Source organism: Peromyscus maniculatus, chromosome 4, assembly GCF_049852395.1.
Source record: "Peromyscus maniculatus bairdii isolate BWxNUB_F1_BW_parent chromosome 4, HU_Pman_BW_mat_3.1, whole genome shotgun sequence".
Lineage (NCBI taxonomy): Eukaryota > Metazoa > Chordata > Mammalia > Rodentia > Cricetidae > Peromyscus > Peromyscus maniculatus.
This window is the reverse complement of record NC_134855.1, coordinates 118,825,151-118,850,612: the sequence shown is the minus strand read 5'-3', so window position 1 is coordinate 118,850,612 and position 25,462 is coordinate 118,825,151. Positions and strand designations below refer to the sequence as shown.

At 36.8% G+C, this 25,462-nt stretch overlaps 1 protein-coding gene across 6 annotated transcripts in view; it reads right to left on the bottom strand.

The window, feature by feature from the left end:
• Macrod2 (mono-ADP ribosylhydrolase 2) overlaps nucleotides 1-25,462 on the bottom strand; it is a 1,982,629-nt gene that overhangs the window by 1,710,285 nt on the left and 246,882 nt on the right. The window contains exon 4 of one of the 6 annotated variants that reach the window (XM_076570744.1): nucleotides 17,838-20,917. The exons of the other annotated variants lie outside the window; for them this stretch is intronic. Within the exon in view, the coding sequence (XP_076426859.1) occupies nucleotides 20,883-20,917 (35 nt within the window). The 3' untranslated portion in view covers nucleotides 17,838-20,882. Of the gene's footprint in view, nucleotides 1-17,837; nucleotides 20,918-25,462 lie in introns of those variants that run through there. 6 annotated transcript variants of the gene reach the window in all.

Below are 25,462 nucleotides of genomic sequence, written 5' to 3'. Positions count from 1 at the left end.
GCAGTCTTCCATCTCCTTCTTAGGCTTTTTCATTTTTTGTCTTAATTTGCTTGTTTGGTTAGTTGGTTTTTCCATTTTTAGTCTTCTATAAATAAAATAATTTTTCTGATTCCTTTTCCAAAAGTTTGTTGTTGGAAATTTTTCTGATATTTGTACCCTGATGTTATGTCCCACTACAGCAAATGTTTATTAGATCTAAAAATATTCTGATTTGATGGCATCCTGAGTGTCGCTTATGTACAGCACTGTGCCAAGAAAAGGGATATCACTGGGCGGTGGTGGCGCACGCTTTTAATCCCAGCACTCAGGAGGCAGAGCCAGGCAGATCTCTGCAAGTTTGAGGCCAGCCTGGGCTAGAGAGTGAGTTCCAGGAAAGGCACAAAGCTACACAGAGAAACCCTGTCTCAAAAAACAAAACAAAAAAAAAACAACAAAAAAAAGAAAGAAAGAAAGAAAGAAAGAAAGAAAGAAAGAAAGAAAGAAAGAAAGAAAGAAAAAGAAAAAGGAAAGGGATATTTTAAACTTTTCCTTTTCTATTTCTGTCCCCATTTCTCTCTTAGCCTTGCCTAAGATTTAAGCACTATGTTGAATATGAGTACAAAGAGTTGACAGCCTTGTCTTGTTTCTGATATAAAGAAAATGTCCTCCATTTTCCTCCATTAAGTATAACATCAGCCTTAAATTTGTCATACATGACCTTTTTGTAATGTATAATTCTCATCACTTGTTTGTTGAGCTTTTAATATAAATGAATGCTGAATTTATTTGAAGGCTATATCTGCATGTGTTGAGATTATCACATGATTTTTGTTCCTGAACTTACATATCTGCTATATTGTGATCATTAGAGTGCACATTTTGAAGAGTCCTTGCAACCATAGAATGAAGTCAACTTAATCATGGTATATGATCGTTTTCATGTGTTGATGACTGGTTGAAAGTATTTTAATGGGAATTATGTCTGTGTTTATCAAGGAAATTGATTTACAAAATCTTTATTTTGGGCTGGAGATATGGCTCAGAGGTTAAGAGGCTGCTCTTCCAGAGGTCATGAGTTCAGTTCCCAGCAACCACATGGTGGCTGACAACCATCTATAATGAGATCTGGTGTCCTCTTCAGGCCTGCAGGAACACATGCAGGCAAAACACTGTATACATAATAAATAAATCTTTTAAAAAATTCTTTATTTTGTTATGTCTTCCAATAATTTTAGAAGTATTTCTTCCCCTTCTACTTACTTTGTAGAGGATTTGAGGAGCACTTATTTTAATTTTTAAATTATCTGATATAACTAGACAGTGAATTCACCTGATCCTTGGTGAATTTATTTATTTATTTATTTGTATTGAGTGGTAACTTCAAACCAAGTGCTTATTATCAATCTCTTTTTTAATTATAATTGTTCAAATTTTAATAAGTAATATATGAATAGAAATTTATTCAATTCTAGATAGTTACAGTTTTTTGGAGTATATACTCTTTAATGATCCTAGATTTCACTGTCTCCCTTTCCCCCTAATTTTAAAATGCATATCTTCCCTCTCTTTTGGTTGGGTTGGATATGAGTTTGTCAGAATTAAAAATATTGTGGTGGTTTGAATGAAAATAGCCCCCACAGGCACATAGGTATCAGAACTATTAGGAGGTGTGGCTTTGTTGGAGTAGGTGTGTCTTGTTGGAGGAAGTGTGTCATTGTGGGTGGACTTTGAGGTTTCAGAAGCTCAATCCAGGCCCAGTTTCACTCTCTCTTTTTGCTGCTTGCTGATTCAGATGTAGAATTCTCAACTTCTTCTCCAGCACCATGTCTGCCTGTGTACCATCATGCTTCCTGCCATAATGATAATTGACTAAACCTCTGAATCTGTAAGCCAGCTCCAATTAAATGTTTTCTTTATAAGAATTGTTGTGGTCATGATGTATATCCATAGCAATGGGAAACCTAAGACAAATATATTGATGAAAGTGGGGTATTAAAGCTACTCATTATTGTTATATGTAGGTCTATTTATTCCTCATGTACAATCATATTTGTTTTATTAAATTGAGGTGTACCAACATTTAGTGCATACATTTACAATTATTATATTGTTGAATGGATTGTTTCTTATAATAAATGTAGTGACCCTTTATTCCAACACCAAACTAGCATTCTAGCTATGTTATTATCATGGCTTTTGAATTAATAAATGTTAAAATATCCATGTTCGCAGTTGGTTGTTATCCTCCTCACCTCACTTGAGCTCATGATCACTTCCCTATTTAAATCTACTCTGGTTAGAGTGCACAGTACTCTCTCCCAGAAAACACTGGTGGGCTTTCTCAGTCATCTGCCTTTGTAGGTTAGCTATCTCTGTGCCTGAAAATGAGGTAGGCACTTCCTTTAATTTCACTTCTGAAAAACACCACTATGATATGATTAGGGTTTTTGTTCATTTATGCAGTTTAGAATTTGATTAGTCCTTTAGCTCTAAGACAGAATGTTGTTCTTTCTTCTTTTTTTGTTTTTGTCTTTTATTATTATTTTTTTTTTGAGACAGATTTTCACAATGGAGTCTCAAGTTTGTCTGGAACTCTTCATCATGCTGGGATTACAGGCATATTCGCCATAACCAGTTAAATGCAAGCTTTTCTACAGCTTGGACTTTTATTACTTCTCTAATTTTTTCCTCATTTGTCAATTTCCTTAAGGATCTCTTATCATCAATATATCAGAATTCCCAGGACTATTTGTTATAAAATTATCTTATGTTCATTATTCCATATGTTTGTATGTGTGTGTATGTCAGGGGTTATTTGTTGCTATTTTGGTTAATGTGTGAGAGATGCTTCTTTTGTTTTATCTTTCTAGACCACAAGTACTTTCTACAATTCAAATAGGAACTATCATTTATATTCATTGAAATAAACTATCTTAATTATAAATTATAATGTGACTGATTTGGGGTGGGTCCTGCAGGCACTCAGATTCTACTTGCTTGGTATGTTACTTCCTGGCCTTTTACTTTCAGTCTCTGTGAGTTTGCCAGTGACATGCAGACAACAAAAACTTGGATACTGTATTTTTTCCAATCAGCTAGTCTTCACCTTTTAATTGGGGCGTTAAAAGAATTTACATCTAGGATGATTACTGAGAAGTACTGATTGATCATTATTGTTTTTCCCTAGTTGATTCAAGTGCTACTTTTGTCTTTCACCATTATTCATCGTAGAAGTTTGTCCATAAACTGAGCTGAACATGTTTCATTATTTTCTAATTTTTATCTATCTATCTATCTATCTATCTATCTATCTATCTATCTATCTGTCTGTCTGTCTGTCTGTCTGTCTGTCTGTCTGTCTGTCTGTCTATCTATCTATCTATCTATCTATCTATCTATCTATCATTATTATTCATCCTACCAACTTTTCTTGCTTGAGCTCTTCGGTTTGTATTATTATTTTTCTTGTCTGTGGACAGGATTTGTTTACATGTCTTTTGGAGTACTGACTTAGAAATCATGAATTGCTTTAGTTTATGCTTATCTTGGAAGATCTTTAATTCTCCGCCAATTTTAAATGATGATTTTCTGGATTATATAAATCTGTTTCTCGGCTATTTATTCTCAGAGCATGAAATAAATATTTGCATGCTTCTTGGATTTTAGAGCTTCTGTTGAGAGGTCTGCTGAATTTACCTTCATAAGTAGATATTTCTCTCTTGTTACTTCCAGTATTTGGTTTGTTTTAGCATGGGGAGTTTTTATCTGTACACACATACTTGTTGTTCTAAATGCCTTGTGTACTTGGATTTCATGTATCTCTAGATTTGGAAGTGGTTCTGCTATGATTTTATTAAATATGTCTATATACAGATATATGGCTCATATATTACACATATGTATATACTTATATATCTATATATATGCATATATGCGAGAAATATACACATACATATATATGGCTCACACACATATATAAAACCATATTGTAGCATGAATCTTAAAGAGTCTTATTAATAAAATCAAACCTGGAGCCAGGTATTGGGGTGAATGCTGGAAGATCAGAGAAGCAGAACAAGCCACAGCCACCTCACCTTGCCAATTCCTCAGCTGATCCTGTTTCCTCAGACTGGAAGCCTCTATGTCCTCATCCAGAATGGGTCTCAGCTGAACTGCTGCTAGAAGCCTAAAAGCTTAACCAGCCAAAATCTTCTAGTTTCTGGTCTTCACGCCTCAAATACTTTTCTGCTTTCTGCCCTCACTTCCTGGAATTAAAGTCTCACTTTTTGGGATTAAAGGCATGAGCCATCATGCCTGGCTATTTCCAGTGTGGCCTTGAACTCATAGAGATCCATGCCTCCAGAAGGCTAGGATTAAAGGTGTGAGTGCCACCATTTTCTAGCCTCTGTATCTAGTGGCTGTTCTGTTCTCTGACCCAAGATAAGTTTATTAGGGTGCACAATATTTTGGGGAACACAATACCACCACACCATATATATATGGTTCCAAGTTGTGGAAGCTTAGAAATCTAAAATCACTGTGTCGATACCCAGGGAGGGCCTTCATGCTGCATTATCATGTGTTTTAAAGTCTAAAGTCTTGTGGTGGTTTTTATGGAACTGTTTGGGAAGGATTAAAAGGTGTGGCTTTGTTGGAGGAGACCTTACACTAGGCTTTGGCTCTCTCTCTCTCTCTCTCTCTCTCTCTCTCTCTCTCTCTCTCTCTCTCTCCCTCTCTCTCCCTCCCTCCCTCCCTCCCTCCCTCCCCCTCTCCCTCTCTGTCTTGTGCCTGTGGATCCAACTCTCACCTACAGTTCTAGTGCTATGCCTGCTTGCCTGCTGCCATGCTCCCTTTGGAACCATGAGTCCCAATGAATGTTGTCTATAGGTGGCTTTGTTTAATGGTGTCTCTTCACAGCAACAGAAAAGTAACTGAGACAAGTCAAAGGCAAATGAGTACACATGGCAGACAGAAGCAATATAACAAAATCATTTTTAAAAAATTACTCTCATGATTGCTCATCCACTCTCTTGATAATTTACAAACTCTCACAATAATAACAGTTCCTTCATGACAATAACCTCTGAATATTCCCATCTCTTAGTACTGTTCTATTGGTAATTAAATTCCAGCATGAGTTGTAGAAGGACTATCTACCCCTATAATGTACCAAAAAAGGAGAGAATGCAAACAGTTCAAATTCTTAGGATAAATGAGACAGATAAAGAATAAAGTTCACATTTTATATACAACTACCAGGAGTATCAATTTTCTGAGGTACATACAAAAAGACAAGTGCATCTCTACAAGTTTGGTTAGCACTCAGAAAATCAAAAATTTTTTATCAGACAATTATTTTTCCCTAAAACTTCGAGGCAAAAAAATCACTTTCTAATGGTAAAAAATAATATTTTAATAGGAATTTGTCAAATTATATTCCAGGTCCTATGGCAGCAAATAAAAACAGCTAAGAAAAATAGTAATATTGCTGATTCCTTAAATTCTGCAATTCTTTAGAATCTCCTCTAAGTTCTCCATATAAATACTTTTCATAGAAATCTCACCTTGTTTTTTGGTTGCAATTATCATATTATACATACATTCTATAATGTGTATATGGTTACACACACACACACACACACACAGAGTCATGTGCCACATACAAACACCTCAGTCAACAATGGACTATATATCCTCAGTGATCCCATAAAATTGTAATGGAGCTGAAAAATGCCTATTTCACAGTAGTGTAGTAAACACTGTAACATCTTAGTGTAATGCATTACTCATGTGTTTGTGACCACACTGGCATAAACAAATCTATTGTCCTGCCAGCCTCTGAAAAATGTATCACATGCAATTATGTAATATATATAATACTTGGTAATAATAATAAAGTACCATATTACCAGTTAATATGCTTACTATTATATTTTATTGTTATTTTAATGTGCACTACCTCTCACAAAAAAACAAGTAACCATAAAGCAGTCCTGGGAGGTCCCCAGGAAACATTCTAGAAGGCAGCTCTGGCATCATAGGAGATGGCGCCTCCACTATATTGTTGCCCTGAGGTCTTCCCAGGAATACAAGCTGTGGAGCAGGAACATAATGATAATTATGTTCTTGAATGTGTTCAGGCAGAAACTAATATTGTATGTGTGTCTCAGTTTTAAAAAAGAAACATTTTAAAGTAAAATAAAACATAGAAAAAGCCTATGGAATTAGAATATAAAGAAAGAAAATATATTTGCATAGCTCCATGTATTTTTAATCTATGTTATTACTAAAAGAGTCAACAAACTTTAAAAATTAAACATTTATAAAATGAAAAAAATTATAGTAAGCTAATGTTATATTATTTAAAGAAGAAAATAATTAAGTTTAGTGGAGCCAAAGTGCATAGTATTTGCAGAGTTCACAGTAGTGAACAATTATGTCCCACACCTTCATAGTTGCTCATCATTCACTCACTGACTCATAGAAACTTCTAGACCTCTGATCTCCAATCCTGATATGTACCCTATTCAAGAATACTGTTTTTGACCTTTTATATAACATTTTACTGAACATTTTCTAAACTTATATGCATAAATACTTAGATTTTCATTTCTGACAATATTCAGTATACCAACATGTTGTACAGGTTTGTATCTCAGAGTCACAGGTTATACTATGTAGCCTAAGGGTGTAGTAGGGTTATACAACACTTGAGGGCTGTATAAGCAGATGCTATGATGCCTAATGAATATTCCTCAGAATTTATCTCCATTATTTGAGCAACCATGATCCTAACATTCTGTAAGAACTAGGAAGATAATGAAATGAGTGAAATTTGCCTAGTAAATACATAGGTCTTGTGAAGAAAAAATAAAGGCGAAGGAAGGGAATAGAATGTGACAGAACTCCATATTTTAAACAGAGTAAACTTAGAAACCCTAAATTGATGATAATTTGAACTTAAAAATCAGTTAAAGTAAAACATTTAAAGCATATGTCTTTACAGGATCTTAACTTTTGTCATGACCATACATTAGAATACATATAACCAAATTTCCAGTGTAGTGGAAGAGCTGAGACAGAAGAAATTACCAGTGCAAAGGCCCAGAACAAGGAGCCTGCATGGGGTCTAATGTAAAATCATGGGGTGTTTAACCACATGTAGATTTGTATCCTGGTTCTAAGGTCCTGAAGAACTACTAAATCTTTTATAGGCAAAGCAGAAACAAACAAAACAATTTTTTTTTTTTTTAAAAAAAAGCATGTGATCATCAAAGCAGTGTTAAGTAGCGTGCAGGTAAGGGGGAAAGAGATGGGTAGCTAGATTGAAGTGATCAAGAGTCTGGAGGGTGAAGGAAAGGAAACAAGGGATAATGAAGAGCTCTTGAAATAACATACTGAAGATACATTTAAAAAAAAACCAGGAGTTATCTATCCTTCACTACACAATTGCCAATGATCTATTTTGGCTAAAGAATGGACACTAAGTTGAGCTTTGGAAAGTATAATATATACATCAAGGAAGGGAGCAGCCTAGTCTGCCCTGAGCTGGGCAGAACATGTTTGGAATATTAGGTTCAGTTCACATGAAGCTTTGAAAAAACAATCTGCAATGAACATAAAATTTCCAATGACTCCCCTCTATGGTGAACATTAATCTAGAAGTCAACCTATTCATGATAATGGCAGTTTTTCTTACCTAGACAGTATGACAGGGAAATTCATACTCATAAGTAATAAGAGAATAGAAAATGTCTCAATAATAAAGAAATTTCCATTTCTTTATTTTAGAAGTAAAGTGGTAGAGAATAAAGAGACTCAAAATGTGTTCATCCTTGTAAGTGATAAAAAGATGGGGTCACAGAACTGAGAGGTCAAACTATTTCAAGGGGCATCAATGTAGATGTTGAATTCACACAAAAGAATCATAGAAAGGACTATGACATCGTTGCCCCTTATCCTTCATCAGACGATTCCCAGCACACTCTATGAATAAGCCACTGTATGGCTGTATTGGGAAACTTTGCTCTGCTGAATGTAACTTTAAATGTATGGGCGCTGTGGGACAAGAATAGGGAGGGATGTCAGAGAGGCTTGACTCATTAAAAGACATATTTGGAACGATGTTGAATGGAAGCCTATAAGCTTTAGAGAAGATACAATTTTGATGCATATTAAGTACCAGTTATAAAGGAAATGGATCAGTCAAAGGGCTCCTCAAATGGTGGAGTCAGCCAAAGGGTAAATCAGTCATTAGAAAGTACCACAAAGAAGTATATCCTGTCTGGAACTTATCTCTTCAATGAATGGAAGCCAAATACAGCAAAGATGAACTGAGGAACACACATGATGGCTTTTCCTAAGGACATTGAATGTGAATGTGACTCTTCAGGGGGAGGACAAAAGAATTGTGACTACTGTGGATGCCATCATTTTACCTGTGGAAAGCAAACTTTCTTGGTGCACAGTGGCTGCTTTTTAGATTTCTGTAGCTAACATCAAACAGAGAGAAAAGGCAACTGACCTTTCAGTTGTTTGTTTCCCAAGAGCTTCAGCGTTGCCAGTTAGAAAATGGCTGGTAGAACAGGACTTAAGGAAGCCATAAAAATAGACAAGATTGACAGAAAAAAAAGCACAGCAGTGCCATGGTACTCAGAAGGACATTCTCTGTGAAATTCTGATTAATCACAACACATTCTGCTTTCACCCTAACACAGGCCTCAGTAAGCAACTCTTTTCTCCTCTCTGCTGACAACACATTGGAGGGAAAGGCCTTTGCAGTCAGGATTAGGTTACTGAACCCTTCTTAATAAAATCTTTAACAATCTTTGGATGAATGTAGAAAAAAATCAATATTTTTATAATTTTAAGATAACCTTCAAGACAATCCTAACATAAAGAAAATAACACATTTAAAAGAGCCATATAAAGTGCATTTCCACTAATTAAAAAGTATAATGACATTAAGTATTCAAGTAAAGCTAGTTGCCTATATACTGTGCCTTATCAACAACAATCTTGGGGAAATTCCAGAATGAGAAATACACTGCTATCTATCTGTGGTAGGCAGAATCCTAAGAATGGACTCCAATGATTTTCACCTTGATACAATATCCTCTCCTTCAAATGTGTGTGGCATTGAAGTCAGAAAGATTATAAACCTGGAAAGAAGATGGAGAAGATATTTGGAAATGAGAATGGCTTTCTGCTAATGGTCAACAAGAAATTAGAAACTGTAGTCCAGCAGCCACAAGGAACTAATTATTGCCAATTATTTGAATGCCCTTGGAGACAATGTCTTCTCAAGGCCTCCAGATAAGATTCTAAGAGGTTAACACCTTGATTTCAGTCTCCTGAGGAGAGAAGCCAGCTAATGTACCTACACTATAATATACCATGAAGCTTATGGTAATTACAAAGTGATAGGAAATTAACATGCTTTCTATACATACTTTTATCTATGTGAATAAATATAGGTAGAAATGAAATCTTTGTTGTTATAAGAAAAAATGTATAATCTAAAGAGATCAAGATTAATTCAAAGATTTCAAAATAAAATTCATACTTTATAAGTATATATGAACTGATTTGAGAACACCAAGTTGTGTCCATTAGAAGGATTCTAAATCTGTGTCAAAAGATGGAAACAAATCAATATTCCTGTAGTTGTACAGCCAAATGTACACATATGCACACAGTTTTAAGGGGAATGTAATATATATTTACATATTTATTTATAATACACATATATTTCCAATTTACATCTTTGGTAAAAATAAAACACCCACTTTACTAGGAGATATGGAAATCAGTGGATACAAAGATCATTTTTTTGACAAAATAATAAAATGGACATGGATCAACATAAACAGAACTGGTCTCCATTTGTATGTGTTATTGGTACAAAAGGACAATTTTTGATACTTAACTTTTATTCATATGATTTCATAGATAGAGAAGTTCAAAGTACTCAATGATCTGTGAACCTGAACAGTGAGGTCACAGATCTCCAACCACCAAACTTCCCCAGAGGGTGAAGAAGAAGGCTTGTCCAAAAGGTAAGTCAGGCATCTGATGAGAAGAGACTGGCAGTCCTCCCCACAGAAGACCTGCAGGTGTTATGGAATAATCTTTTTGTACACTGTGAAGATGTGTCTTTGCTAAGGTACATTCTAAATTCTTTAATAAAAGAGATGAATAGATGGTAGCTAGGCAGAAGGTATAGATAGGACAACAAGACACAGAGGACACTGGGAAGAAGAAGGGTGAAGTTAGAGGAGTCACCATCAAGACATGGAAAGGAAACAGGAGGTGCAAGATGAAAGGGAGGTAATACAAGCCAGGCGGTAGTGACGCACGCCTTTAATTCCAGTACTCAGGAGGCAGAGGCATGTAGATCTCTGTGAGTTCAAGGTCAGCCTGGGCTACAGAGTGAGTTCCAGGAAAGGCGCCAGAGTTACACAGAGAAACCCTATCTCAAAAAAAAAGAAAGAAAGAAAGGGAGTTAATGCCATGTGCAGAATATATTAATTAATTATTATTATATTAATATATTAGTTAATTAATGTGCAGATTAATATAAATGGGTTAATTTATGTTGTAAGAGTTAGCTAATAACAAGCCTGAGCTATTGGCCGAGCATTTATAATTAAAAATAGTCTCTGAGTGGTTATTTGGGAACTGGCAGATAGGAAAGAAAAGTCCACCTACATGCAGTTCTTGTACTTGAGTGAGATTCACTGCCAGAAAGACAGAACAGTGAGCTGCAGTGGGAGTACGAGACCTTTGCAGTAGTATCCCTCTAGCTGAGTATGTTGCCAGATAAATAACCACCAAGAAAGATCATTGTATAAAGCAAAGCTGTCTTTCAAAATTGACAGAAAAAAGTTGTTTTAATATAAACACAAATTTGAGCAGTTCATGACCCCCAAGCCAGGACTGCAGAAGATACTTAAAGGAATCTTACATACAGGAGGAAAAAGGATGGCCTCAATCATAAGAGCATATAGAAAAGAATAAGATACACAGGAGGAATTGGTGAACAAAGAAAGTCTAAAAAAGAATAAACTGCATCCAACACAAAAAGCAGCCAAACGTATATGAATAAAGAAGGGAGTAGAAAAGAACAATAATCTAATCATTCACAACCACCACCAACAAAATTATAGCAATTATCAGCATCCCTTTCAATAGCATCTTTATGTAAAGGCTATTAATTCTCCAATTAAAGATGAAGACTAGATGACTGGATTCAAAATAGGATTCCATTATTCGGTGTTTATAGCCTATTATATAAAGTGCTTGCCTAGTAGACTCAAAACCCTAGGTTCAATCCATAGCTCCACATAAACTGGGTGTGAAGGTGCATGCCTGCAATCCCAACACTTGAAACGTAGAAGCAGAAGGATCAGTTGTTAAAGGCCACCCTTAGCTATACAGAGTTAGAGCCCAGTCTAGGGTATGTGAGACTTTGTCAAAAACAAAATAAATGAACATCCTCCCCTCCCCCATTAAAAAATACTGCACTGGCAAAGAACCATACAATTAAGAGTGAAAAGATGGAAATCAATATATCAAACAAACAAAAGTCAAAACCAAGCAAATAACTCTACTGTATCTCACGCAAATAAAATGAGAAGAGATAGAGAAGACCCCTCATATTAATAAAGGAAATAACCCATAAAATTCATAATCATTGTAATACATATATAAGATATAATTTACATATATAATATAAACAAAAACTGAACATACAGGAACAGATAGGTCCAATTACTATAAGAGGTAACTTTAATAGCCCACTCTCATCAGTAGATAGAACATTGAGGGAAAAAAATCAATAAATGAAACCAAGAGAAATTATGCCATTAATTAAATTGATTTAATGTATAGCTGTATAGTATTATACCCAAAGCTATGTAATACAATTCTTCTCAGCAACCAACCCATGAAACAATCTCCCAAATGTTGCGTTTTAGAATATTTATTAAGTATTAACAAATACAAAAGAAATTTTCCTGTATCTTATCAGATCATTCATTCACTTCTAGTAGAATAAAACTGGAAGTCAACAGTAACAGAAACCACACAAATAAAGAGACAAAACAGGGAATCATTATGGAATATTATAGAAAATACAGGATAATTGATAAATTCTTATAAATATATGACTTATCAAAATTATAACAGGATAATACAAACAGTTTAAACAGATCTATCAAAAGCAATGATGATATTGAAACAGTTTCACACATCTCTTGTTAACCAAAACTCTTCCTTATAAATTTCTTGCTCCCCTTAGAAAAATTATACATCCTATCAATTTTGACTAAAAATAAAGTTATATATCCTAGCAATGCATTCAGTTTTCTAGCAAAAATCTTGTAAAAATGATGTACCATACCCACAGTACTGCCTCTCTCTCATTTACCTGCATATCAACCAGGATCTTTAATCAATAACCTCCTTTATGTCATACAGAAATTGGAAACAAAAAACTGGGCTTTGAACTTGGCCCAGCTGAGTTTCAGAAATTAGTGAAAAGCTGAAGTAGTCCTCAAAATAGGTGATTTGACAATCTCTATCTTTAACACTGCTTCAAAATAAGCGTTTGGGCAAAGAAGGCTCCAGTTCATATGAAAGGTATCAGTAGAATAAGAATAAATAGCTTATAATTCTTTTAGATGACTTTCTATTCTATACAAATGTGCCATTAAAATATGAATGTGTACCTCCAAGTTCATGTTTTGAAAACTTATTCCCCAGTTTGTATGTTAATGACATGTGGAGGTGCAGCTCGGTAGAGACAGAGGTAGATGAAGAAATGCAAGTGGGCCCCATAATGATATTGGCTTTGCAGGAAGAGAGATACATTCACCCTCTCAGTTGTGATGGACATTATTTTCCTCACCAGCTACCCAGTTTGTAGTATTCTGTCATAACTACAGAAGCTAGACTAAGATATATAGCCAACAAAAAAAAGAATGTTCAATACTTTATACATTAGAACTAAATGAAGCTACTGTGACATATACTTCCTGACAACAAAGAATAGTGAGTTTGGAATTAAACAGAATTGTTTTGTGATAACTCCCTGAGTTATTCACATTTAGTGATTCATAATCACTAAAAGAGTTTCATTACAACGAGACCTCAAGAGTAGTTATGAGATTCACATAACATGTTTGTTATATAGCAGTATGCTGCATGTAATATATTCCCAAAAAGAAACACTAAGGCAGGTATTTGCTATATTATCATTAGGAAATGAGCACTTTACTTCTAGAGGAAATAAATTCATACTATACAAAGATCTATGAGTGGTTTGGGCCTCTTTCAAACATACTTTCATGAGTCATTTAAGAGTAGCTAAATTCTAGGTGTTGAAGTACAGAGTACACTGCTCTATGAGCTGCAGGGATGACTCAGAAATAGTATACAGACATACATATAGTAGTACAGTCCATTCATCTATTGAGGGTTTTTAACAGAATGTAAAATTCAGGATCTGAGCATCTCAGTCAACCAATATTTGTCTGTATATAGCAAAAAGAAGTCTTTGGCTATGTAAGAAATTAAATCTCAGGTCACAGGTTTTTCCTTTCTGTTCAGAGGCTTCCACAAGGACCACTATCCCTTTTATTCTGAAAAGTACTGTTATAGATATCAATCCCTAGAAGAATCCCAGCATTAAGTAGTTAGAGTAAATGCTTTTATAATATTTGAGAAACATAGATAACATACTGTACATAAAGTTATTGTAAATGCTTGACCACCACCACCTATGTGAAGAAAAAGAGTACTAGAAACACTTATAAAGTGCCACACAGCACCCTTCATAACCACAACCATTGATTAAATGGATTCTGATTTTTTATAGTAATCATTTGCTTCCTTTGATTAATTGCTGACATTTATTTAAATTTCTTCGCACTATAACTTTGCCTGCTTATGACTTTTATTTAAATGGAATCACCTGTGGTGGTATTGTGTTCCCCAAAATATTGTGTACTCTAATAAATTTATCTGGGGTCAGAGAACAGACAGCCACTAGATACAAAGGCTAGAAAATGGTGGCACTCACACCTTTAATCCTAGCATTCCAGAGATAGAAATTCCTCTGGATCTCTGTGAGTTCAAGGCCACATTGGAAATAGCCAAGCATGGTGACACACACCTTTAATCCCAGAAAGCCAGCCTTTAATCCCAGGGAGTGGTGGTAGAAAACAGAAAGATATATAAGGCGTGAGGACCAGAAACTAGGGGCATTTGGCTGGTTAAGCATTTGGCCTGGTTAAGCTTCAGGCCTTTGAGCAGTAATTCAGCTGAGACCCATTCCGGATGAGGACTCAGAGGCTCCAGTCGGAGGAGACAAGACCAGCTGAGGATCCGGCGAGGTGAAATAGCTGTGGCTTGTTCTGTCTCTCTGATCTACCAGCATTGACCCCCAATAACTGGCCGCGGGTTTGATTTTATTAATAAGAACTTTTAAGATTCCTGCTACAATCACCCATCACGTATTTTGTGTGCTTCTGGCTTCTTTCATGCAGCAATACTTCTGTGTTTTCATACTTGCTGTATGTGTGCCTCTTCCACTGTTATATATTATCCACTATATGACTACACAAATATATTTGCCCATCATTCCACGAAAGGCCATCTGGGTCATTTTTGAGTCTTGGGCTATTGTCAAGAATTCAACTGTGAACTTTCTATGCATTTCTAAGTTCACAAACATATATTGTGTATACATTTAGCAAAAGACTTGCTGAGGGTTTAGATTTTCAATCTGAAATTTCAGCAGATAAACTAGTCATGCAAGTACACACCTGTAATCCTAGCATGCAGGAGGCTAAGGCAGAGGACCACAATGTAATTTGAGGCCAGCCTCGATCAATAGTGAATTCCAGACATTATTGGCTACATAGCAAGATCCTACCTCAAAAAGAAAGTAGACCAATTTTCATTCTACAGTAAACATTTTTTATTATATGTGTATAAGAGATTTTTGCTCAAAATGAGCCAGAGTCTACAACAAAAGCTGAAAAAGTCATTTCAGAAAATGCTATAGCTGTAAAAACAAATCAGATTAATGAGCACGATATGAAAATCCATGTTTATTTCCATGACATTCTACCTCTGCTTCCACGCTGATAGATGATTCCATGAAAATGTATCATAAAGCTGTCCTATTTCTGTTTTAGTAGAATCAGTCTGCATAACTTACAGAACAAGAATAGTAACTCAAAATTCTGTTCTGACTTGGGACCAGAGCCCAGCATACCCAATAAATAAACCCTCATAGTTCCTGACTATAGGAATATACTAAGAGAGAATTGCATGTGCAATGAAAGTTTACCACCTAGTAGCATGTCAGTGGGATGAAAGAACATGTAGTCAGAGACTACTTACATTATGACTTTGCAAGAACATAGGAGCAATACACTAACCATAGGACAAATGTGACAATTTAAAGAATATTTAGTGTCATTAAACTTGGAGAAGCAATGATTAACCACAAATAAACTTGTCTACTCAGCAAAAGAAAGGATTTATCACCATGTCACAATTTTACTGTTCTCCAGGATTTTATGTTTTAAAATAAGGTCATAATATTTGCCTTATTCATAAATTAACTGCACTAAGTTAAATGCACATAGATAATAAAGCCTGTTCATGCAAAGACATGATTCTGTATCTGCATACTCACTAAAATCTTTGGGATGAGTGCAGTGTCACAGAGATTGGAGTCACAATGTAACTCCTATTTCTCTGCCTGGAGACAATTTGTCATATAATGTATTTAAAATAAACAGCCATGAAATGACTGTGAATTATGACCAGTTTCTATTGACTTTATTTAACATATCAAGACATTAATAAGATCTCCAGGACAGTCAAAAGGAAAACTCAGTTATTTAGATTCATAAGAGGATATTTAAAACAATTATAAATCCAGCTAAACATCCAGTGTCTTTTAACATCTACTTTGAAGGTCCACCTTTGATAAACATACACATATGATCCTTGAAAAGGAGTCTCCAAAAAGAGGAATCTAACAAAAGAATATCTTGAAGTCTATTCTTTCTTATTGGAATAATGCTGGGTTATCTCTGTGATATACACATTCCATGCAGTAATTAGTTTTCAAACAAAATACTTGCCTACAAATATTTCTATAAAATATCCAAGTTCCTTTAGGCTTCTGCTAAGCTCCCTATTAAGATATTAAAAATGTTATTAGCTACTTGCACACAAAAGAATTCTAACACATAAAAAGAATGCATTTAACATAAACAAATAGTACCATTCAAACTCAAGCCCAGCCTATAATAACACTTGATGAATAATGAAGATCTGTGAGAAGACTGGAACTCGGTTTCAAAGTCTGAGTTTCAAAAAGCAATGGCGCGCGCGCACACACACACACACACACACACACACACACACACACCATGTATTCATACATACACTCTTACACATACACACATATATAAATACATACACTCTTTGACACACACAAACCTTCACACACACTCTCACATACATACACAAAACATATATACATGCAAATGATAAATAAATTACATGGAGATTGTCCAGCTTATATTCCTTCATATTTCAAAGTAAAAAGAGTTAAAAAAGTAAGTTAAAATTCTTTTAAGAGTTAAAAGTTTGGTTGAGATACTATGCCACTTAAATTGCCTCACTAATCTGAAAGGCTCCCTCTCTCTGTTGCCATATCCCCATTTATAACACATGCATGAGAAATACTTTGATGCATGTTCAAGCTCATTTTTCCCTTCAGAAACAATACAATGTGTTGGAAAGATGCCATGTTTAACTTACTCCTAAATTGCTATGTTTTCCACTGGTGGCTATTTTACCAAATAAAATACAGTTAGAAGATGGGAAAGAAAGACAGTCTATGGTGCACTTTAGAGAGGAGAAAGAGCAAGGACTATACCCAAATGCTTCCTTTCTGGTGGTCACTACCCTCCATTACTGCAGAAGTAGTCTTGCTAGACCACTGCACTCTTCCTCAAAATGCTACTTTTAAAATCTTCAGCAAGATGCCAAGACAATTCGGACAAAGCACACACTCTTCATGGTTGCTTAGCTTCCCCTGCTCACCTCTCAGACCCCACTCCTTATCTCTTTACAGGAGATTATACTAGCACTGGCCTTTGGCTCCTCCGTGAAGCCAAGCATCTTCCTCTCTCTGAAACTGTCATCCCCAGGATCTTCTCACAGTGGATTTCTTTTCATTAGTAAGGTCTCATCTGAACCATCATCTTTTCAAATGGGATTCTCCACCCTTATTAAAATATGGTATTTACAACTCTCAACCTAACCCACTTTCTCTTCTCTGACTGCCATAATATTTTTCTGTATAATTTTTGTTATTTATTTATTTACTGCTTTGAATGATAATCATTTGTTATTTTCATGCACTTCACACTCCTTGGAGATAGAAACTTTTCTATATTGTTAATAGCTTTATTTCTAATTCCTACAATAGTACCTGGTATATAATAAATACTCAATAATATTTGTTGGAGAAATGATTGAATATTTATGGCTTGTTTTACATATAGTTTGAACCATAACAATGACCAGCATGACACTAAAACTCTCAGGGTGTAACAGTGGCACCTGGGTGGTAACCAATAGCTCTCTAATTGGACTTCAAGTCCACTTAACAAGAGGGAAATCCTGCCTGGTACTGGAACCAAGAACCATTGTTAGCATTCAGACCTGCCCCTGACCCGCCCAGCGCCCTGACAAAGCCATCTTATATAAAGTCTTTAAAAGAAACACCCCCACCTCTCTATCTCTCTGTCTCTGTCTCTCTGTCTCTGTCTCTCATCCTTTCTCTGTCACCATGAGGTAGCACGTACCTCCTCCCTCGCTTCCTTTTCTTTCCTTTTCTCTTTCTCTTCTTCTCCTCCCCTTAGACCCTGCTCGTTTTCTCTATTTTCCCCCCTTTTCCATCCCTTAATAAAACTTTCCATGTAGGTACCATGTGTGCATGGTGTGAGTGACTTTCTGCCCTTGGCCTGTGTCTCCCTCACCTGCCATGGAGCACCTTGGGTCCACCCGCCAAGGCTTCTCTCCTGCCATTTTACAAAAGCCATGGCTAGTGAAGTCACAGACCTTGGAGGAAAACCTACAGCTACCACTTTACTAAACCAGCATAATAATAACTAACTACACACTCAATATTTATCCTTATACCCACAGAGAAGTGTACTCCTCACTCCACATCAAGGAAATTTCTCATTGCAACACGGAGATCATTATAGAACACCGCAACCAAACAAAATGCCGAGTTGTAGAGCCTAGTCCCAATGGACACATCTACAATACAACTCCTGCACCAAAGGCTCGGGAATCTATGTAAAAGAGGATGGCAAGATTTTAAAAGACAGAGGAACAGGAGGACTACTGTGAAATGACTGTGTCTCTTAGAAATGTCAGAGAAAATAAACCCACAAAATCTCACCAAAATAGCTAAATGAGACCTGAACAAAGATGACACCAGTTGACTTGCTAGGGTGAAAGAGGGGGAGCTAACAATGCCTTGGCCTTACAAGAATACAGGCAACTAAAAAATGCTGGAGCAGGAGAAATAGTCTGCTCTTTGGAGGAGCATACCAGTTGGTTATCTGAGACCAACTGGAATGGTGAGCCCCCAAAAACATATACATACAAGTAACATTATATGGACTGAGGAGGCTGTATTATATATTTAAGAACACACACACACACACACACACACACACACACACACACACACACACACACACCACACACGACAACAATGAAAGAAAAAGAGGCTATGATTTGAAAGAGAGAAAGTGCGGAGGTACATTGAAGGTTTTGGAGGGGGAAAAAGGAAGAGGGGGAATGATATAATTATATTATAATCTCAAAAAGTGAACAATTACAAAGTAAATTAAAAAATAAAAGAAGCTACCTGTGATGTGGCCTAACAACAACCCCCAATTTATGGTCCTAACCAGTACCTGACTTTTCTATGCTGTTCATCACATATTCTATGTTGAACTAAATCATGTGGTATAAAACTTCCCACCAGCACCTTCCCCCAATCCTCACACTTATAAAAGTTAGATTTTTGTTGCTGTTATTCAGGCAATTTCTCTGAAGGCTCCTCTGGGACCCCTAGCACCCTCCGGGATCCCTCTCATGGTCCTCCCTCCTACGCTTCTCAGTGGCATTCCCTTCCTCTCCCTCTCTCCCTTCTCTGTCTCTGTCTCTCTCTCATCTCTCATATATTAAGCTCTTCTCCAGCTTATAAAGCAAAGCTTCTCTTCCCCTTCAAACCTCTGCTGTGCTGTTTTATGTGTAATTGTACTGTTCATTTGCAATGTCCCCGTCAGCCTTTCTCCTAATAAAGTCCATTCCCAAAAGGCCATTCCGTGTCGGCTCCTTTCCCCAACCAACAGCTCGCTGTTCTCCATTGTTATACTCTATACAGTTAGTCAGGGTTAAAACATATTTTGTACTGGGAAAGCAACTAGGCTGTGATGTCTCTCACTTAACTCACAAGCTTCTGAGAAACAGAGGCCATGCTATAACTGTCCCTGAATTCCTACCCCTTAGCCTAGTACCTTACGATGTAGGAAGTGTTCAATAATTACTTAATAATTATTAAGGAACCTATGTAAAAGATACATGCATGGATAGGTGAGGTTTTAGTCTTTGTTTGTTTGGTTTTTTTTTTGTTTTGTTTTGTTTTGGTTTTTTGAGGCAGGCTTTCTCTGTGTAGTTTTGGTGCCTGTCCTGGATTTCACTCTGTAGACCAGGCTGGCCTGGAACCGACAGAGATCTGCTTGGCTCCGCCTCCTGAGTGCTGGGATCAAAGGCATGCGCCACCACTACCCAGCTTAGTCTTTATTTTTCAAATTGATCAGCCCAAGCTTTACTCTTACCGCAGCGGAATATTAATACAGTTGAGGCACGAATGGAGAAGGTGTAATAGTCATTGTCAGAGCCCTGCTCAGCTTCTCTTACAGTGTGTGTCATCCTTGTAATGATGAGTTTAGCCTGATTTATTCTTTGTCATTTATGTTGAGGTCTTTGATCCACTTGGACTTAAGTTTTGTGCATCCTAAGAAATGTCCTCAGCCCCTGGGCGTGGCCTTCCCAGAAAAGTCCAGGAAGTGCTTCGATCTTCTGACAATAGATTTAGTTAATGAATGGCTCAGGAAGGAACAGAACAAAGGATGTGATAACTCTGAGGTGTTCTCTTTGGGATTAGACCAGGGCTGGACTTTGGGTGGGACTCATCAACGTCTACTTTTCTCTTTTCTTTCCTTTTCTTTTTTTTTTTTTTTTTGAGACAGGGTTTCTCTGTGTAGCTTTGTGCCTTTCCTGGAACTTACTCTGTAGCCCAGGCTGGCCTCGAAGTCACAGAGATCTGCCTGGCTCTGCTTCCCGAGTGCTGGGATTAAAGGCATGCACCACCAGCACCCACTTTCCTCTTTTCTTAACCTACTCCCCCCAGTATTCTCTGTTAGGAAAGAGTGCTTTCAATGAAGTACTTGCATACAAACTCACACCTTGGAGTCTGTTTCTAGGGAGCAGAGCCTATGGCATGTTATGAAATAGTTAAGGAGACAATAAAATAATGTTCAGACAAGGATAAAAATTCCTTCCCAATGCTTCAAAGATAGGTTTTATTGTAGTTGTGTCTTAGTTTGCTTTCTATCAGTGTGATAAACACCATGTCCAAAAGCAAACTGGGGAAGAAAGGATTTATTTTATCTTACTGCTTTTAGTCCATCATGAAGAGGTCAGGCATGAACTCAAGGCAAGAACCTAGAGGTGTAACAAGGCCCCAGACATTAGCACAACTGACTCCATGATGGAAGTACCATTCAGGCTGTAAAACTCAGCATGTAGACAATATCACCTGCCAAAACAAAAACAAAGACCGCATCTATCAAGGTCCATAGTTCTGGGAAAGTCTCTAAATGTTCTAACCTTAATTTTTGGCTTCTGTAGTTCCACTTCTGGCTAATTGTTCTTGCTAACTGAAGTATGTCAACCTAGAACATGGTTTTTGTGCTTAAAAGCTTCTGAGAAAGGCTCATGTTACACTGGGATCCTGAACACCCAGTGAAATCACTGGCCAGCTAATACTTTCTATCAGCTTAAATGAGTATCTGAGTAGTCATCTCTGGTTCTACAACAGAGGCAGAAACTGAAGCAGAGGCAATGGAGGAACACTGCTTACTGGATTCTTTCTATGGCTCATTCAGCTTGCTTTTTTATACAAATCATAACTACCTGTTCAGAGGCGGCACTGCTCACGGTATACCGGGCCTTCAGACATTGATCATCAACCAAAAAATACTCCCAAAGACTTACCCACAGGTTAATCCTTTGGAAACAATTTCTCAGTTGAAGTCCCCTATTCCTAGATGACACTAGCTTAGGTTGAGATGACAGAAACAAATCAGTACAGGGTGTGAGAAGGCATCCACTATTTCCTTGGGGGGGGGGACAACAAACAAACTCATGATCCTTATTTATACTTACATGGGCTGTGTGGATAGGATGTGGATGGCCTGTGAAGGCAGAGGTGGCCTTTACTTCTGCTTGTCAACATTTTTACCATGTTTATCATGAAAACACAAGACTCAATTTCCCCTCCTATGGTGAATGTGTAATATTTATTAATATTTATTAATAAATTCATGTACCTCCATCCTCTCCACTTCACCATGTGGAAGCCCATAGTGTTCAACAGAGGCTTTAATACTGAATGTTATATCTGGAATACCTTTTATCTCTGCCAGAATATTCAAATTTTACCCATATTTTTATGTCAAATTTGACACTCAAAATGCTTCTTAAGGGATTTCCAAATTGTCATAGCTAAAATTCCTCCCCAGGCAGCTAGATTAATGTCCTGTATTAATATTCACTTTCCTTAAATCTAGCCTTACCTAATGATTGCCAGAGGAATTTTAAAAAATGAGTAAATAATTAGTGAAAACAGAAAAGTATTTCTGAGGACTCTTAGTTGCTTTTATTTTTGATACAAATTCTACAAATAAACAACTCCAAATAACTAAGAAGAATTAGGAAAATAGCAACCTCAGTACTAATAAGTGGTTTTTTAAATAAGAAATATAACAAGTATACCCAACTACTATGAATGTGGTCTTTCATTTGATTTTGTAAGAATTTCAGCCATCATGCATGTTCTCAAGTTCATTTTCAAGCAGCTGTGCTAATAATGAGACACACCTTCTTTAGAGACCCCTAGCCAGCCCTCAAGAGCTCACTTAGGTACTCCATGTCTCCTGAAGTCCTGTCCTTTAGGTCTGGGGTGGGCCTCAGAGTGCTCACACAGGTCTGGGAACAATTGTCCTTCATGACAAGAGATTCTCTAAGTAGTCAGGATTCTCTCTGTCTTTCCCTATCTCGCTAAGGCCTTGCTTAAGCAGCATGTCATGATTTTCAGAGGCTTCTTAGAGCACTTGCCTTTCCTTTTCACATGCACAGCACCCAAGAACACCTGCAGTGTCTATGACCCACCCAAAACCAGACTAGCATTTTTTTCTTCGGTTTCTTTTATTTATACCCTTAACTCCCTAACATAGTTATAGTTCCTGCTGGGGGAAGCAAATGGATCCTTACTTTCACTATATTCCAAAAAATGTTGGGCAATTTTAAATACTTAAGGTTTAATATATTATTATCAATTTAGGCAAAAAATATTTTAAAACTTTGTAATAGTTGGAAAATAGAAAATGAGAAACACTGAATGCAGTGCCAGTTTTTAAGAAGAGAGCATTCCATGAACATAAGGCTACAAACAAGTGAAAGGAGTACAGAAAGGCAGACGATGTCCTGAGAAAGCAGAGCTACACTTCTGCATTGTACAATTCACCAAATAAGTGAGGGTTACTTTGTAATCTTAAAAATTAATAAGTTCATTACTACACTGCCATTAAACAAACACTCTAGGTGTGGAGACTAATAAACAATTTAGAAAGAATCTACTACTTAAACATGACTCACTTTAGCATTCCAATCTCTTGTGAAATTTGTATGAATCCACAAGCATGGGGACAAAAATTCTTATCCCTCACAGGATAATCTTCAGGGTTTATACTGACTAGAAATACCTGGCTTCACATGAGTTGGCTGTGACTAAATCTGTTACAGTCAAGGACTCCTCATGGTCTTTCTGCCTTGTGCTATTTCTCAACTCAGGGACACTTGTCTACTCTAGACCATTCTTTAAATACTAACTAGTAACTTGAAGCAGTTAAGTTTGGTTATATATCCTATGAGCTGACTGCTGCCCAACAGATCCAAGAGTCAGATACAGACCTTTTCTCCTTAGGATAGGGTCAAGGCTACAATGGAAAAAAATGGTACAAAGAGAAATGATATATATAAGATCAGTTTCTCAGAAAAATGTTTAATTCACTCTCATTAGATTGGCAAATGCCATACTTGACACACCTGAGTCAGAGAACAGGATGTTCTAGTTATATTTAAGCTGCACCTAGAGGTCAGTTCAAGTTCCTTAAAACCCCATTCACTGCAAAATAATAGGGACTGTGTGTGCTCACAGGGTTAAGAAGAGAACTTCTCCTGATGGAGACATGGAGCTGAAGAGGCTAGCTCCTGCCTCCCAGGTTGATGGGTCCTAGAAAAGAAGTGGTAAATTCAGGAAAAGAGAACCCTCTCAAGGATCTGGCCACCATATGAGGAACTCAAGGAAATGTCCTGCAAAAGCAGTCAAAAATAAGAAAGCTTGAATGTCAGTCATTAAAAATACAAACAACAAATACCGGTGAGGATGTAGACAAAGGGGTAATTATACACTGCTGGTAGGGATGCAAACTAGTCCAGCCTCTATGGAATTTGGTGAGGAGGTTTCTCAAAAAGATTGAAGAGACCTATCATGTGACCTAGTTATACTACTCCTGAGTAATTACCCAAAGGACTCCTAGTCAACAGATCACTGAGATACTTATGCATCTATGTTTATTGTAGGACTATTTACAATACAGAACCAACCTCATTGGCCATCAATAGAGGAATAGACAAAGAAAATGTGGCATATGAACAGAATGGAACTTTTCAACTACAAAGGAGAATGGAGTTGTATTGTCTGCAGGAAAACGGAGGCAATTGGAGACAACTGCATTAAGCAAATTAAGACAGTCTCAGAAAGACAAATGTATGTTTTCTCTCATTTGTATTTTCCAGATTTTATACAGACACATAAAATCATACATAGCCTTAAAGTAGAAGTGAAATTGTGTGGAGAACAAAGGGAACCATCTGGGATGAGAGGGACTAAAGATGAGCATAGGGAGATATGGGGTGGAGATAAGTTTGATGCACAACATATTCAGGTAAACATGTTTTTTAAAAAATTTAAAAATGAGGTTTAACATAAAGTTTTCTTTTTTTTCTCAAACTGAGGAAGTAAGAAGATCCTCAGAGGATGGTGAAGAATCTACAACCCCAGCCTTCCAGACACGTTTGCTTACCTCCATGCTTCATTGCAAAGCCAAGCCTAGGAGAGAAGCTAAGATGATAAGATATAAATTATTATAAAGCATGATTTCATCACATAACTTATAGAATCTGTATTTCAGGAGTCTTTCTGTCTCCCAGTGATGGCTTGGGGGAAGCATGCAGCCATATTAGAGAATGAATATGAGAAAGGAACTGAGGAAGCCTTAAGAGCAGAGGGCAGCTCTGGATAGCAGCCAGTCAACAATCTCAGCCCAACAATCACAAGTAACTGAATTGCTCCATCAAGAATAAACAAACGGGGCTGGAGAGATGGCTCAGAGGTTAAGAGCACCGACTGCTCTTCAAGAGGTCCTGAGTTCAATTCCCGGCACCCACATGGTGGCTCACAACAATCTGTAATGAGATCTGGCAACCTCTTCTGTGTACATAATAAATAAATAAATCTTAAAAAGAGAATAAATAAACGAATGAACAAACATAAAAATAAGACAGCATATCCTCACTGAGTTCTGCCTCCATACAAAAATCTAGCCCTGGCTGAAACCTTGATGACAGACTTGTGAGACAACTGCCTAAGACTTTTGACTCACAGGAATAAAGAAAGTAAAGATATATTGTAGTGACTACACTTTACTTGTAGTCATTTGAAGAAAAAGGAAGTCAATACACTAACAATAAGGGCAACTGACACATTCTCAAGGTGGGTATTGCATAGAAGTCTTAACTTTGCATATGATACATAATAAATGTTTGGCAAATATAGCTTAATCATTATATCATAAGCATCTTAAAGACCACCAAAGTCATCTTAATTTTCCTATTCTTGGATCCCTCCTATTTTACCATCACCTCTCCCTAGCAAGCTAGTACCGAGGAACAAAATCCAATGGGACAAACAGTTCCTTTCACATTACTGCTAGCCTAAAAAGCCAACCAATTTTAAAAT